Source organism: Pipra filicauda, unplaced genomic scaffold (assembly GCF_003945595.2).
Source record: "Pipra filicauda isolate LSUMZ 115617 unplaced genomic scaffold, ASM394559v2 scaffold265_size1292809_pilon, whole genome shotgun sequence".
Lineage (NCBI taxonomy): Eukaryota > Metazoa > Chordata > Aves > Passeriformes > Pipridae > Pipra > Pipra filicauda.
Genome location: NW_024104382.1, coordinates 275,473 through 291,909, shown reverse-complemented (window position 1 = coordinate 291,909; position 16,437 = coordinate 275,473). Strand labels below are relative to the sequence as shown.

The following is a 16,437-nucleotide window of genomic DNA, read 5'->3' as shown; positions in this document are numbered from 1 at the left end:
ATACTTTTATATATATGAAACTTTTTATACATGTATATGAAAGTGTTTATCTAATATATATTTATATATCTTTGAGTTTGGAGAAGACAAGGCTTTAGGGAGACCTTACAGCAGACTTTCAGTATGCAAAAGGAGCTTACAAGAATGCTGGAGAGAGACTTTTCAGAAGGGTATGGAGTGATAGGACAAGGAGGAATGGCTTCAAGCTGATAAAGAGTAGGTTTAGGTCAGATATTAGGAAGAAATCCTTCCCTGTGAGGGTGGTGAGGCCCTGGCACAGGTTGCCCAGAGAAGCTGTGGCTGCCCCATCCCTGGAAGTGTCCAAGGCCAGGTTGGACGGGGCTTGGAGCAACCTGGGCTAGTGGGAGGTGTCCCTGCACATGGCAGGGGGTGGAACGAGATGGGCTTTAAGGTCCCTTCCAACCCAAACCCTTCTATGATTCTATGATCCTTGTTAAATGCAGTAACAATCAGCTGCCTTAGAAGGAGCCAAGCATGTGGACTTACTCTTCATTACACCCCAAAACATCACCTATTACTTTCCAGCTCCCCCTCCTTTATTGGGGTGGGGAGACAGGGCACAAGAAAATGGCAGCAGAAACTCTCTGAAAACCACCTGGATTTGAGAAGGGAGTTAAATGACGGACGTGATGAAGAATCACCCACCTGTGCTGCATCCATCTCATTCAGCATCACCACAGAGGAGCAGTTGTAATCAAACACCAGCCTCCAGAAGTCTGCGATGGTGTTGGGCAGAGGGTGTTGGGTTACAATAAAGGCAGCAGGTTGCTTGTGGCTCTAACAAAAGAACAAGATTAGTTAAAAAAAAAAAAAAAAAATTCAATCAACTTTTATTCAAAGGAATATTATGCCCAGGAGGCTCTGGCAAGGCAATCTGAGCCATTTAACCAGATTATACAAATCACATATCCCTCTCCTTGTTATCTCACTGCAATGAATGAGCGGCTCATAATGGGATTCTTTTGCTCCCAACGAAGACATTTCATTAAAGAAGTGTCATAAGAGCAGAGATTACCCAAATCAATTATTTATATTTTGAGACTCAGCAAATAATATTAATTCTACTATTACTACTACTACTACTATCAGTAATATTAATAATTGGAAAGAAAACAGCTGGAAGCAAATGCTCTCCCTTTCTGCTGCGATGGCCTCAAGGAACTCCAGAAGGGATTAGCCCTGTCTGTTATTGCTGCCTGGGGATGGAGTGTGACAGAGGTGGCACATTTGGATCCCAGCCATCCTTTGTGAGCTTGTGGGACAATATTCAGAGCCTGTGACAATGGCATTTCATTTCTGATGCTATTCTTTCCCCTCAGAAGGGTCCCCTGACCTCAGTCTCCCTAAGCACAGAGGGGTGGGACTGTGCTCCTGACCTCTGTGGGGCCGTGTTAATGAATGTTTGTGAGGCTCCCTGAGATGAAAAAGAACAAGCTGAAAACTTTATCGCCTTCCAACCACGGCAGGCAATGTGTAAATGAGCCCAGAAACTGCACAGGCCTTCGTGCTGTACGTCTGTGAAGCAGAGTTCAATCAAAAGGAGCACTAATTCTGCAGAAAAAGGGAAAAAAAAAACCCCAAAACAAAAAGCCCACAGAATAAAAAATTTTGGACTTATAGCAAAGAAACAAGTAAAATCCTAAAGTATTAAGCTGGCCATTGTGGGGGGGTTGCCTTTCCTCCTCCATGTGAGTCAGATGTGAGTGGAAGTGCTGAGCAGACCATTCTGGGAGGGGGAGAAGGTGCAGTGCACACTTTGCCCCAGCTTGTTTTAGGGGAAGGTGAGGGACAGTATTTCTCCTTTCTTCTTATCAAACCATTTTGCAGATGCAAACCTGGCTTTCCAGTGATTCTCACAGGAAAGATCCTAAGGTCTGTTCACTGGAAAGGGACAGAGGACATGAAGAGGAAAGGTGTCTAAATCTGCTGGGGCAGAATTCCTGCCCTCTGTGGGCAGCAGGAGCCCTTTGGCTGTGTTCCCAAAAGCTAACTCAAGGCAGAAGAGGCTGGTTTTGAATACTCTGCCTGAGACAGTCCCAGCTCAGTTGTAGCATGAGCTTCACACCCTGAGGGAAGGTTCAAATGGCTCTCTGTGCCTAAGGTTAATTTTGGTTGACAGATGGCCTTCCTGAGACATTCATGCCTCCAAACATGGGCTGTAACCCATCCCAGGTGTACCATTCCCCTTCCTGCTCCACCACTTCTTCCATCACAGCTTTCACGTAATGCACCAAGCAAGTCAAACAAGATTTGGGGAGAAGTTTAAAACCAGAAATGAACAAGAGAAATCCGTAAATAAAATAATCAGCACTGGGACTGTGCTGTCAGGAGTTCCCCAGCACGTGCCTGTCCTCACACAATGACAGAACTGACAATGGTTCGAGGCAATATGGGATGGATGGTCTCCTCTAAGAGTTCATGCTCAGTGCAAACCTTCAGACATGAAGCTACTGGGAAAAAAAAGAATTTGCAAGGTCTGTCCTCAACAGGGACAGCTATGAAAATGTGGGATTTGGGCTGTTCCCCTCTGATTATTGTTTTCCCAAAAATTTGCTGATTCCTCTTTGGAAGGATAAAGGAGAGCCAGAGAAGATCACAGCAGCTGAATTTCTATGACAGGTGAAAAATTCCTTTGTACTAAAAAAAAAAAAATCATACAAATTTTGTGGGGAAGGATACAAATATTAGCAAAGTGATTGGAAGTAATGAGGGCTGAAATGTGCAAACATTCCCAGTCCCTAAGAAACCAGAGAAGAACAGATTGTGTTTCTTCAGAGTTGCAAAAGCACAAAACACACTTCAAAAAAAAAAAGTTTCCTTAGGCATATTTGTAATGAAAACATCACAGTCTTTCTGAAAAAATCTAAAATAAATTCTGTGACCGTTTGACTGAACCTCTTAAATGCAGTAGCATCACTGTTTCCCAAAGACTGAAGACCAGACAAAATTAAAAAAGACTGTTCCTGACGTTGCTGAGGAAAAAATGATGACATTTCACCCTGGATCATATTTACCCATACTCCAACTGCAATAATTAGTGGCTTTAAAGACATCTCTGTCCAAAGGCACCACAGCAAAAAGAAACCATCGACATAATTCACCCTCCACAGCTGACCTGTGCTGGGAGATTTGAGCCCATAAACAAAGCAAGGGAAAATGCCTTCAGACAGAGTCACATCAGCTCAACTCATGTCCTTCAGCCTGAAAATATTTTCCACATCTGATCCCTGCAGTCCCACGTTCTTAACTGCACAAGCTCTAATCAATCACTTGCTCCACACTGCAAATTATTCTTTCCAAAGAGCTGAGTTGGCAAACACTTCTCTTCCCAACATATGCAAAACCCAGTGCATGGGAAGAGCTGTGCCACCACTTCTTTGTGTCTCTCTATGATCCAACCTCAGACTGCAAGCTCAGGAGCTCCTTTGCAAAAAAATTTCTACCAGTGTGATGCAGAATGAGTGTGTGTGATAATCACAGTCTAGATTATACAGAACCACAGAATGAACCAGGTTGGAGAAGACCTCTGAGATCACCGAGTCCAACCTTTGACCCAACACCACCTCATCTACTAGACCATGGCACCACATCCAGCCTCTTCCAAATACTTCCATTTCTGGGAAGAAGAGGAAATTCACGTTTGGAGACCCAGTGATGCCTTAAGATTCTTCTAGTTTTTTGGTTTTTCTAATTTTTATAAGCTTTACAAGTAGTTATATAGTAGAAGTAGATTTTAGAAGCAGCAGCCCTTATTCCTTTACCCTTTAGCACGGTAGTTTACACATTCCTCAACCCCTACATAACCCATTCCATGCTCCCATATCAATATCCCCTGAATTCCAGTAGAAAATGTTTAGTCTCTCTTTAAGAGCAGGCCCTTTTGTTTAAGAACACTTGTGCCTTGGCCTGAACTGCAAAAGTACAGTCAAGAAACTGGGTGACCGTGTACCCTTTGTGCTCTGAAGAAGATGAAAATGATGAAGTGGTCTTGAAAAGCCCCCAGCCCCAATTCCAAGGGGGTGGGACGGGGGTGGCCCAGGGCAAAAGTTACAGGGTGGAAACACTTGGGATTGGACAGACAATATTATAAATTGTAACACCTGTACACAGCCGGGGCACATCATGTAATCTTTGTGCCTAGGCACAAATTAAACCCTTTTCTTATCTCATCCTCAATTAAACTGCTCTGGAGCTTTCTTTCCTCAGCTCCTGCAGGCAAGACCAGAAATAAGTTTTTTTGCTTCCCATCCCTTTCCCCCAGAAAATAAGAAATAAGTTTTTTTGCTTCCCATCCCTTTCCCCCAGAAAATCATCCCGAGAAGCAACAAAAGGCCGAGCCCGGCGGGGCCGGGGCGGTTCTCACATCCATGAGGGCAGCATTGATGTAGTTGCTGGACTCGCCATCCACGGAGATGAGGAAGGGCAGGCAGCGGTCCAGGGGCAGCACGTCCATGCAGCGGTTCTTGTCGTGGTTGCGGGGCAGGAGCCCGATGCTGCAATCCTCCGGCCGCACCCGCGGCGTCACGATGTTCAGGGTCTGTGCCAGGGCCCGGGGGAGAGGGGGGACAGGGAGAGAGACAGAAACAGGCTGAGTGCCTTGGCATTTGCTCCCAAGAAGGATGCGGTGCCTCAGAGCTTTTTTTATTTTTAATTTTTACAGATTTTAGAAGTAGATTTTGATGTAGCTGTATTATATCCCTTACCCTGGAGCATAATGGTTACAAATACTCAACCCTACTACCCCATCTCATATCAATCCCTCAGAATTCCCTTAGCGTGTTTAGTCTTCTTTTCAAGGTAGAATTGTAGAAAAACACCTTAAGGCCTGGACCAGAAGATATCACACAGACACAGCGACCTTCAAGTCCAGAACTTTGGAGGAACTCCAAAGACTGTATGTGCTGTGAAGAAGATGAATATGAGGAAGAAGGGGTCCCAAACGCCCCCAGACTCAATTCCTGAAGGGGCTGGGGGTCAGAACAGGGCAGAACGGGGGGATGGACAAATTGGGATTGGATGGACCTTATTATAAAATCATAGAACCACTGTCTGAGCGGGTGCATGGTGTGTATTCCTTTAGGCCTATGAACTCATTAAAGGACCTGCTCTCTTTATCTTATCTCCTACACTAAATTGGCCTGGAGTCTTTTTCTCCACGGTCTTTTAGGCAACAATGCCTCATGCAAAATATGATTATTTTAAATGCACTTCCACTCGCAGATTTTGGGATCCCAGAGAAGGAAAACGAAGGAGCGCCGAGGAGGTTGTTGCTTTTGTACATTTGAATCACACACCTCCCAGCCATTTCCAGCTCCAAAACCCCAGAGCAGTCAGACAATATTCCTTTTCTTTCCTAGAAGCTGGAAATAGCTGTCACAGGGGCAAGCTGCAGTTTTGAGCTCCTCACTCCTCCTGCTTCTCCCATCCCTAGGCTGGAAGCTCTCATCCTTCTCCCTCTGCAAGAGGGTCCTGTGCAGGTGTACCCTGAGTACTGACTCACCCAGCAGGTCAGACTGGGTTCAAATCCTCCCGTGATTCCTCAGTCAAACTACTGATTTATCTTAGCAATGCACACAAAAATCTTAGAAAAATATATTTTTCCTTCTTTTTAACAGGAAAGCCTATTTGTTTCATACATTATTTAGATTGCTACTTTCCTTTTGGAGTGACACAGAGGATGCTTCACTTACATAGTCATACCTAATCTCTGGGGTCTTGCTGTCAAGTCTTTTTCTGTTATCTGTCTTTTCCTCAGCTTGACAAACTGTATTTCTTTAAATATATTTTTCTTTTGTGTTTTCTGTTGTGGAGGCCTCCTGACAAACCAGTCCAGGTTGGTCAGCAGGGATCAAAAACAGCAAATCAAAGCGAACACATCTTAACACCAGCACATAAGTGGTGGTAGATCAGTGGCTATCTGATGTCATTCTACTTTCTTTTGTTATGTGTTCTCTTCCTGAGCAAAGCCCATGGAGTAATACAGTGAACTCTTTGCAACCAGAGGAACACAAAATATTTAGGGGCCAAAAAGAACCTTAGAAAGGGCTTGACTTCTGCTACAGAGAGGTTATGGGTGGAGAAAAGAGGAGGGACAAACAATCCGAGATAAAAAACGTGTCAAAGTGTAAGATTTGAAATTATCTAGGTGCTATAAATTCTGCAGGTTCTACAGAAAGGCCCTTGTCTGGAGGTGGAAGGCAGGTTGGATGGGGAAAAAACATGAAATCTCAGATCTCTGACAATGCAGATAATCAGGCAGGTGGACTTGTTAGAGTGTCTATTTTACACCCTTCCCCTCTCTCCCTTGTTTCTGTACTGACTCAGATTACAAAAACTCTCCAGAACAAGCTTTTGTGTGTTCGGACAACATGTAGTGCATGAGAAACACATCCTGCCTTACCTGAGGGCCAGTGGGACCTAAACAATACAAACTGCATCCCCAGACCTACAGTTAGATCAGCTGGTTCACAGAGATTGCAGCAAAGATACCCAGCTTCTGCATTAAACCCAGACAATTAGGGCTGAAGCATGCTCTGAGCCAAAATCCTGTAAAAATAGATCCTACAACCAGACAGACACCGAACCTCTTATGCAAAGTACATTTGCAAAGAGCATTTCCTTCCCACAGGAGCTGCCAGTCCCTGGCAGCTCAAAAGAACAAGCACAGAGGTGACAAATCTTGTCTCATATCATGACAAAATACACCCAGCAAGTGAGGACTATTTTTTTTTTCCAGTGGCGTAACAGCTTTTGATGAAGTTCGGCTTCGGCTCCTTCATGCCAAGCATTCAGAACCAGAAACACTTTTATAGATCTGCTGTGCCTTGATAAAACCAGACCTTTTTTTAATTGAACTGTCATCAGTGGGGATCCGCTTTCTTTATCTCACTACACCAACCCTGATGATTCCCTGCAAGGCTTCAGATAAAAAAACACATATTCTCCCTCTGCATAGAGAGGGAGGAAAAGAGGCCTCTGACTCACTTTGGGGCTCCCAGAAGACATTCTCTTGCTAGAAAAGATACTTTCCTGGGAAAGGGGGTGGGAATTTACTACAATGAAAGAAATCTTCATCTTTTTACAGCTGACTGCAAGTGGCTTTAACAAACAGTAGAGGTCTCTCTCCTTACCGTCAAATTCACCTTGACCCAAATTTCCCACAATCTTTCTCACAAATTTTGCCCAAAAATTTCCCATAAATATTTCCCACAATTTTTTTTTTCCATATATTGGTGTTTGCAGAAAATCATAGAATCTCAGAATGGTTTGGATTGGATCACCTTAAACTCATGAGCAGGGACACTTTCCACTATCCCAGGTTGCTCCAAGCCCCATCCAGTCTGGCCTTAAACACTTCCAGGGATGGAGCAGCCACAACTTCTTGGTTCAACCTATGCCAGGGCCTCACCACCCTCGCAGGGATGGGGAAAAAGACTGGAAAACTTAATTCAGTGTTCTGCAGGGTCAGTTCCCCACTGCCTGAGAGGTACAACTGCACAGGGCTCATGGCTTGAGTGTCTCAATTTATCAGGGTGGGATAAGCAACAGTGACAGCAAACGGTGGAGGGGTCCCCATTTCCTTGCTTGCCCCCACTAATTCAGCACTTGTGAGTTTTCCTGTACATCACTTTGGGTCTCATCACCAGGTACTTGGCAAAACACCTGCAGTGGACTGAGAGATTCAGTTCATTGAGAACTAATAATAGCCAAAATAATGCTCACTGAGCTCCCTCTTTCCTCTGCGTGGAAGGTTGTCAACAAGTTGATTGTCAAGACTTGGGAGCAGTGTATGAGCCAGAAGAATGGATAATAAGCTACCTTGAGGCATAAATGTTTCTGCATAAATTATGGAAGAAAATGAACAACAGAGTATTTGCTGAAATGAGAAGTACAACATTACGTGTGAGAATCAGTACCCTTGCTCTGCTGAAGTAACAGGGAAATTTTTTTCCTTGCCAAAGGCTGAAAAATCCATGCTCAAAAGCAAACCTCTGCCTGATCCAGGAGTAATAACAAAAATCATCTGAAATCAGACCTTGGCTCAGTGTCCCCCTCCTCTGCTCTGCTGGAAACTGTAAAATAACACACAGAAACTGATTAAACACCTTCTATACACCAACTGCAGTGACATATCAAATTACCTGAAACTCATCTTTTATCTGGCTGGAATTGGTCTGTGGATCCAGCCTGCTGATGTTGTAATAGATGGATCTGAACTCACAAACTGGAATGGCCGTGTTGCCACAGAGACATGCCTCCAAAATGGCATCATGGACAAACACATACTGCTCCTGCACAGGAGAGGGATGAGACGTTAAAATCATATTTAGAATACGGATCATGAAACATCACACTTTTTTCCCCCCTTAAATCATGCCCAATATGCATATTTGGCTCTGTTTCACGTGGAGACAAATTACACAGTGTGCTATGTGACAGCTTTGTGAGCATATTTCATCCATCACTGGATGTGAGGTCTCATGTATTCACTTCAAATTTACAAGTAAAATGGGAAGTTGCCACTCTCAGGAATGTCAGGACAAAATGGGGGTGGGCTGAGGAGGAAATCAGGGTGTAAAGCCTTTCTGTTCATAATTGTGAGGCAATGGTCAGGAATGGGCTTCTGATAACATCAGAGAATCACAGAATTGTTTAGGTTGGAAAAGACCTCTAAGGTCATCAAGTCCAACCATCACCCAGCACTGCCAAGCCCACCACTAAATCATGTCCCCAAGTGCCACATCAACATGTCTGTTAAAGCCCTCCAGGGATGGGGACTCCACCACATCTGTCCCTGGACAGCCTGTTCCAGGGCTTGACAATCCTTTGGTGAAGCAATTTTCCCTAATTTTCCATCTAAACCTCCCCTGGCACAACAGTACAAAACCAACTGTTCTAACAGGTCACCTCCATTCATGTCTTCAGAATCCTGGACTCTTGGTATTCTGGGTATTCTTGCCCTGAAGTAAATATAGAAATTCCAACCAAGTTAACAACCCTTCTCCATTCCAGGCTATTGTCCTGTCCCTCAGGAGGGGAAGGCATTAAAGGACACACATAAAACTAGTGCAGCAGGAGCACAGTTCCACAGGATCTGTGCAGCTGCCAGACACTACACACGATGGAGCAGAGCTTGCTTAATCAGCACCCAGAGCTGGAATCAAGGATGTTTTCTTTGTTTAGCTCCAACTGATGTACACGAGGTACTACTGGAGCCTGCAGTGTGCCTATGAATGAGTCATGAGAGGATTCAGGAGCTCCTTTTTCCTACCATGAGAATAAAATTAATCAGCAGTGCACAGACCTAAACTTTGAAGGTTTGCCCTCCTGTCTGGGAGGCCCCGAGTAGCTGCCAGTGAACGTGATTCGATGCACATCTGGGGGCATGTTCAGCCTCTGAAAGTTCTGCATAATCACAGCACACAGCAAGTGTTGACTTAATGAATTGCTGGGTTGCTGTTGAGGGGAGAAGCCGACAGAAAAGCAGTACCTTGGAAAGGGAGAGCTGCTGGCACCCACCTCTGTCTGCACCAAGTTGACCCTCTGGGACCGCAGCTCCCGCACGCAGTTAAAAATGTCCACCACGCCCTCGTTCTCTGCCATGTCGAGCATGATGTCAATGGCAATAAAGCAGCCTGTTCTCCCTGCCCCAGCACTGGAAAAGAGAAAACCAGGAGGCTCTGGGTGACCCAGGGAGCATGGAGAGGTAGGACTCTGTGGAGGAGAAAATAACAGCAGCACACACACTGCTGTCTTCTCCTGGGAGCTGCTCCCGCTCCCTGTTGGGTTCATTTTTCTGTGTAGCTAAATCAGCTTGGGATTCAAGAGAATGAGGTGAAATAAAGTTTGTTGAAAGGGAAATGGACCTAGGCAGCAGAAGGAAAAGCTTTGTGTTATTCAACAGCAACAAAAAATTGTGTAAATAATCATTACAATTTCACAGGTCTGTTCACTTGCACCCCTCTCACCACACAGGATGTGGGAGAGCAGCCTCCGGGTTGCAAAGAGACACAATCCCAGAGATTTTCTTCTAGGGGACTCCTTAAAAGGCATGCACACCTTTACTCCAGTGGGCATGATGAAAGGGGCTCACTCTTCCACCTCAAACACTCCCTTTCCCTTTTTAATCCAGGAGTTTGGGTCCTGAGGAGGGTGATCTCAAGTCACAGATTGTAAAATCACAGAGGAAGGAGCTCAAGGCTACTCAAACCCTCCAGTTCAGAGCTCCCTGCTGCTCGTGAGAACTGGGCCATCTCCTGCAAAACTGTGTTGTCATCGTGTCCTCCTTCCCTCCCGGGAAATCATCCAAGCTGCTTAGGTGTGAAGGATAGAGAGAGGAGAACGCCTCTTCACATTGCTCCCAAGGAAGGAGGAAAACTCTGCTCAAATCAGGGAAACTTCAGCTGCCTGAAAACTCCAGCAGAGCCAAAGCAAGGAGATATGAATGACCATAAATTAATGGACCAGATTAATCAACGGCTGAATAGAGAGACGATATTTTTCATTTGCAGAATTTTAATGAATAAGTGGCATTTCCTCTCCCTTTATCTCTCAGCTTTTCAGAAATTTAACAAATAGTTATAACATTTCTATATTTAGAGGATCCTGGCACTTCATAAATATCGAACAGTGATATTATCCAGCCAGGCATCAGTGGGGAGAATTTGGTAATTACCACTTAAAGCAAGTCATTAAAATTCAAAACCAGATAAATAACACAGAGGAAATGGCTTTTATTCATTAAAATGGGAAGGGTGAAAAATCTCTCCTTGCTTTCTTGGTGACAATGAATCAGGTTGAGACACCTTCCAAGGCATGTCATGGCACCAGGGTAGCAAACTCAAACCCTGAGCTCTAAATGAGTCCCTTCTGCCAGCTCCTCAGGCTTAGCTCTATTTGATTATAAAACTGATTAATTGCTTGCTAAAAAAAACACTCCAACCAAAGAAAACACCCACCCAAACCAAAACTGTTTTAAAAAGATAAGATTTAATTGATTTTCCTTTTTAAAATAGTCGTGGGATGTGCTCTCTCAAGACACAGTGTGGGAATTAGTGGTAATTCCCTGCGGATTGATTAGGGGTGAGATTTTGGGACAGCCAGCCCTGCTCTTCAGGCTTGTACTCCAGCCATGTCTTCTTTAGATCACACATGCCCTGTGCCCTGCAGACATAACTGCTGCTACAAACCCAAACTCGGGTTTCATAGCAATGTCTTCCCTTGCATTTGAAGTCACTTAACTCCTCTCATTTACCAGCTGAAAGGCACTGGGCAGGTTTTTAGCCTGACATTCCCATTCCAGCTTCCTGGGCTTTCAGAAAGCCAAGGTGCCCACGGGCTGGCAGCCAGACTAATATTTCAGATCACAAAATCATCGAATGGTTTGTGTTGGAAGGGACCTTAAAGATCATGTTGTTCCAGTTCCCCTGCTGCGGGCAGGGACACCTTTTACCAGACCAGAGAAGACCTTTGATGCTGGTACAAAGCTGAGCTGCAGCACATGTGGGTACAGAGAAGCAAAGCTGCTTTAAAATTCCCTTTTTGTCGGCATTGTCCCTTCTGCCACACGAGGTTTGTTGAGCCTGGAATGGCTGTCCCAGATATTTACCACTTTCCCAGCTTTGCTATGAGCACTTAACAGAGTACAGGACACCAGGGGGTCTTCTACATTTAAAAGGCCCTCTCTGCCCTACTTCCATCATCTCCAACTCAGCCAGCTTGGCTCCAAAGCCGCCACTTCAGGAAAGGAAAACACGTTTCCCTTTGTTTGCTGGCGAGACCCACAAATCATACTCTCAAACAAAGGAGGGGCAGTTGGTTATGGGCAGACAGGAAGAAAAGAGATGGAAAGAGCTGCGGGAGGAGAGGCTCAGGTGGAGGGCTGGCATACCTGCAGTGCACCACGATGGGTCCTGCCTCGGGGGGGTTGAGGAACTTCACCTGGCGCACGAAGCCCAGCAGGCCCGTGGCGTAGCAGGGGACGCCGTGGTCCGGCCAGCTGGTGAAGTGGAACTGCCGAATCTCTCGGATCTCATGGTAGCCTTTCTGAGGAGACAACACAGCCTCTATTTTTCTTCCATCAGGCTGCAATCGGCACATTCTGACCCCTGCTCCCTTCCCTCACACAGAGGGATAACAAACACTGAGCTCTCACTGCACACAGGGACGTGTCCGATCCTGCCTTTCGCTCCCAAAAGTTTTGAGCTGAACTCCAGCTGCCAGTGAAGTGAGCACTGTGAAGGTGGATACCAGCTCCCAGTTCAAACCCAGCTCATTAGGCATGTCCAAGGGTGACCTCAGCCCCAGCACACCGTGGCTGTGTTTATCCACCTTCCTCGGTGTCATTATAAACCACCCAGAAGTCACTCTTAAACCCTCTTTGAGGCATTGAAGCAACAGCCTCAGGAATGAAGACCCAGAGAGGGGGCATGTCCCAAGACATGGTAGATTTTCTGCAACAAATTCTCAGTTGGAGATACCACTGGCAGGGAAAAGGGCAGAAACTGGTACCCACACCCATCACTTGGCTTTTCTGGTGAGATGAAGTTCTTGGTAGGTGACAATTGGCACCTCTGGTATATGCCCTGCTAAGGGTAACCCCGAAGTGTTGGTCAACTGTGATGTCTTATACAGGAAATGTGGGTGGAATCCAGCAGCAGGTCCTCTACCCTGTCAGATTTTGGCATCAGCACTTCTCACCAACTTCTTCAGTGATTTAATGAAATATGGAGCTGATGTGTCAGAAAACTGAAACAATATTCCCAGCGTGGCTGAAGTTCATTTAGCAGGAGTTTTGGAAAAGGTTTAAAACCACTTACTGAGTGTTTGGAAAGTAATTTGGACAGACCTGGAATACTCTGACACTTAGGCTTCCAATTTTTAATTACAAGTAACGAAATCTCCCAAATCATGCCAATTTGGGGATAGTTTTTATACTCTTGCTTTTATTACATTCTCATTTCTGTTCAAAGGGGACTCTACCTGGCATCCAGTTTAACTGGTACCTTTTTTCATCTGCCATTTGCCACTGTGAAACAAGACAGTTATTATTCCTGGCATATCATCAGCTGTCTGCTGGCTTTTGGATGCATTTAAACTTCATGCACTGTGGATTCTACTTCTGTGGTTCCATCAAGATGTTCCTGTAAAATCATTTGTCCAAAAATGGAATCTCTGTCAAAAAATTTAGTTTTCTGAAGTGAAACCTGTCCAAATAGTCACAGCTCCCATCTCCAGGAGCATTCTGGATATGTTTCCCAGAGTTCCCAATTCTGAACACAAATGAAGTGTTGCATCAAAATTTCGGCTGCCTGAAGACTTCCTTACCTTTTGGACCGTGAATGTCCGTATGACATACTCTGCCAAGGGTTCTGTCTCAATTAATGTGACTTTAATATCTCCATAGACCTCTGTGTCATCTGGCCAGTATCGAACACACTTCACCTGGGGGGAAAAAAAGACAATATTGAGAGGAACGAGCTCAGCTTGAGTCACAGCTGACCTACATTTTCCTCCACTTTCAAGCTGAAGCCAACGCAAATCGAGCTTTCTTCTGATGCACAGACCTTGTCAAAATTAACTGTATAAATCAGATCAAAATTCCTTTACCAGATATAGAAGCCACAGGGAGGATTTTTTGTTTTTAAATTTGCTCTGTTGTCAATAAAAATGCAAAGGATGCATTTAGCTCCTTTTTTAGACAGTCTTCCTTGAATTTCCATACATATCCTGCCCATAGATCAGATGTACCTGGCAGTCACTGCCACTGCCCCCTCTGAGAAAAGTCTGTGCTCCTGCTCTGTAATTCTGAACTCTCTGTTTAGCCAAAGAATTTCAGTTCATGGGGATTGTGGGATACTTGTAGATACACTAAATTTGTTTGGCTCTGAGCTTTTTCTATAAGATGTGGACACAAACTTGGCATTTTACCAGCTGTGACAGGCCTCAGCTAAGGCTCAAGAAGGAAATCTCCTGAGCAGGTAAACATATCCCAGCTTAGCCAGTTCTGAAAGCCATGTGCAAAACTAACACACTAGAAATAAAAGCCAAGGCTGGGAAGCTCCAGAAGGGATATTTAGGCTAACAAAGACTATCAGGTTATTAAATGCTCTAGCATGAAAGAGTGGAACAGCACCTAAAAGCTGAAGCAATTAGCTGTTGCAAAGCAGGTTTCATGTTCCAGTTCCAGTCATAATTGAAAGGGGTTTATAAATATTAAATATGATTAATGTAGGCTTGTTGTGGGGTTTTGTTTTGTTTTTTTTTACACAGAGGCATTTATTTCAAACTGAACTGCCAGTAAAAGGTAAAATATAATAAATAACAATAAATGAACAGAAGCAGCTGGCATTCAACCATGAGATCTAAGGGAAATCATATTTGAATTACTAATGGCTGTGAGTAAACTATAATTTAATTTTTTTTTTCTTAGTACAAAAGCAATGGAAAGGGTCAAACATCAGGACAAAAATTTTAAGAACTCCAGTTTCTGGCTGAGAAAGTCTCTAAACCAAAGAGGCAAGAATATTTTGGGGAAAGCCACCCCAGACATACTGCCTTCTTATCTCCTAAAGTCAAGCCTCCACCTTTTGAGTTATCCATGTTTGCTCCCTTTGTGGGCTTTGGAAATTGCCTTGTGCTGACACAAGGACTTCTGGTCCACCTGAGAGAGAACTGGTGGGGGTTTAGGATTTGGACTGTCATTTAAAGAAGTCCTTTGATAGTTTGAGCACCAGCCTCACGTCCTCACTCATCCAGATTTTTAGAGAAGTATTGAAATCATTAGAAAAAGAGTAATTATTACAGAAGTACATTTTTCCTCCTGTACTGAAAAAGGAGAGAGCTTCTGAGCCTGCATAAATTTGTGTAACTCTGCCAAGCCCAGACTTACAGTAGGAACATGATCCCTACTAGTCTAGAAGGGAAGCAGTTAAGTATTAGAAACTCCAGAGTTTTAGGGAAAACTCAGAGTGGCTGAATTAATTTCCTTACTACAGGAAGCAAAAGGCATTTTGTTGCTGAGCTTGACTGAGCAGCAGCATCATGTTAAAGCCAGTGCAGGTCTGGCTTTACACACTGGGAAAGTGGCACCTTACCCTGCCCACTTCCACCAGGTTGGTGACCATGACAACACTTGCAGAGTTTTCTTGCCAAATCATCCTCCAGAAATCCTTCACTGTCTCTTGCATTGGCCCTGGGGCAGGAGAGAAGACAAAAGGACATCTCAAGGCAGTGCAGTGAATGCCAACAGTTCTTTCCAGATGTTCTCTGGCCATTGTCCTGTTCCCACAGGATCCTGCTCTCCCTTTCAGAGCATCCCTCTGTGATTCAGGGTTACAGACAGGAATGGCCTGGAGCTCTCTAAGAGCTCAGACCCTTTCTCACAGTGGTATTTAAGGGTATTTAAGTGGGTATTTCAGGTTCCAGCATTGTGGCAACAGAGGTGATGGTGGGATTGTAGAGAGTGGAGATGGTTCCAGTAATTTTGTGTAAGTGATGGGACAGGGATGCACCCTATAGTGAACCTGTAAGTGAGGCTGGATAGAAATTTGCACCTGATGCACCTCTAAAATTCTTCCATGTCACACTTTATATTGATTAATTATGAAGGAGGAAGGAAACATGCAGAAATTAGCCCTTTTCTGAAGTTTCCCCAGAAAAATTTCAGGTTCCAACAGCCAAACAGCCAGTGCTGACAAGAGGTTTATCAGACTAGAGCCTCTCTCTGACCTTCTTTCCTTTCTCTTTTCTACACTGGAGGTGAAATCCTTCTACTGACTCAATTCACACACTCAGCTCATACTCCATCCTCCACACTCTCTGCCTTCCTGCATTCCCTATCCCCATACATCCTCAAACACCAGGTTTATTCTAATCTTTCTTTACTCTTTCAATAGGGATAAGCCAGCAATGAACCCATAAAGTAGAAATTAGGAATTATAGGATTTCTGTGGACATCACCTTTGGGTTAAGAATGCACAAAAATGAGGACAAATAATGGTAGAGGAAGTGGTCATGGCATAAGAGTTGGGCCAGTGATGCAGGAAAACAGCCCCCTGCTGTAAAGATCAGGAGTAGGGAGGTTTGTAATCTAACATGGATAGTCCTAAGTTCCCCAAAACAGGTGATGTCACCCTATAAATAGCTCCTCAAACAATTTAAAACAGCAGTGGTTTTACAATAATTTAGACATACAAGAGTGAACTTGCCTTGAGTTGCAATGTAATGGCGAGGCCGGTGGTACCCCTGGAAAAAAAGAAAACACATAAATTCCTGTGAGATCACAGCTCAGGGAAAGCACTGCATGGATTTGATACTCTCCAGGTACCAACTGCTGCACTCTGACAGTGTATAACTGGTTACTGAATGAATAAAAGGGGGCAACCAGGTTTCCCTGTGAGATTTTAAGTGAGGGTA

At 44.4% G+C, this 16,437-nt stretch overlaps 1 protein-coding gene across 1 annotated transcript in view; it reads right to left on the bottom strand.

The window, feature by feature from the left end:
- The window catches only part of PTPRT (protein tyrosine phosphatase receptor type T), a 282,106-nt gene that overhangs the window by 14,529 nt on the left and 251,140 nt on the right, over positions 1-16,437 (bottom strand). Inside the window, exons 20-27 of the mRNA XM_039382339.1 lie at positions 16,230-16,266; positions 15,117-15,214; positions 13,348-13,464; positions 11,912-12,066; positions 9,541-9,676; positions 8,163-8,312; positions 4,385-4,558; positions 667-798 (exon numbers count right to left, since the gene is read on the bottom strand). Coding sequence (XP_039238273.1) covers positions 667-798; positions 4,385-4,558; positions 8,163-8,312; positions 9,541-9,676; positions 11,912-12,066; positions 13,348-13,464; positions 15,117-15,214; positions 16,230-16,266 — 999 coding nt within the window. The remainder of the gene's footprint in view (positions 1-666; positions 799-4,384; positions 4,559-8,162; positions 8,313-9,540; positions 9,677-11,911; positions 12,067-13,347; positions 13,465-15,116; positions 15,215-16,229; positions 16,267-16,437) is intronic.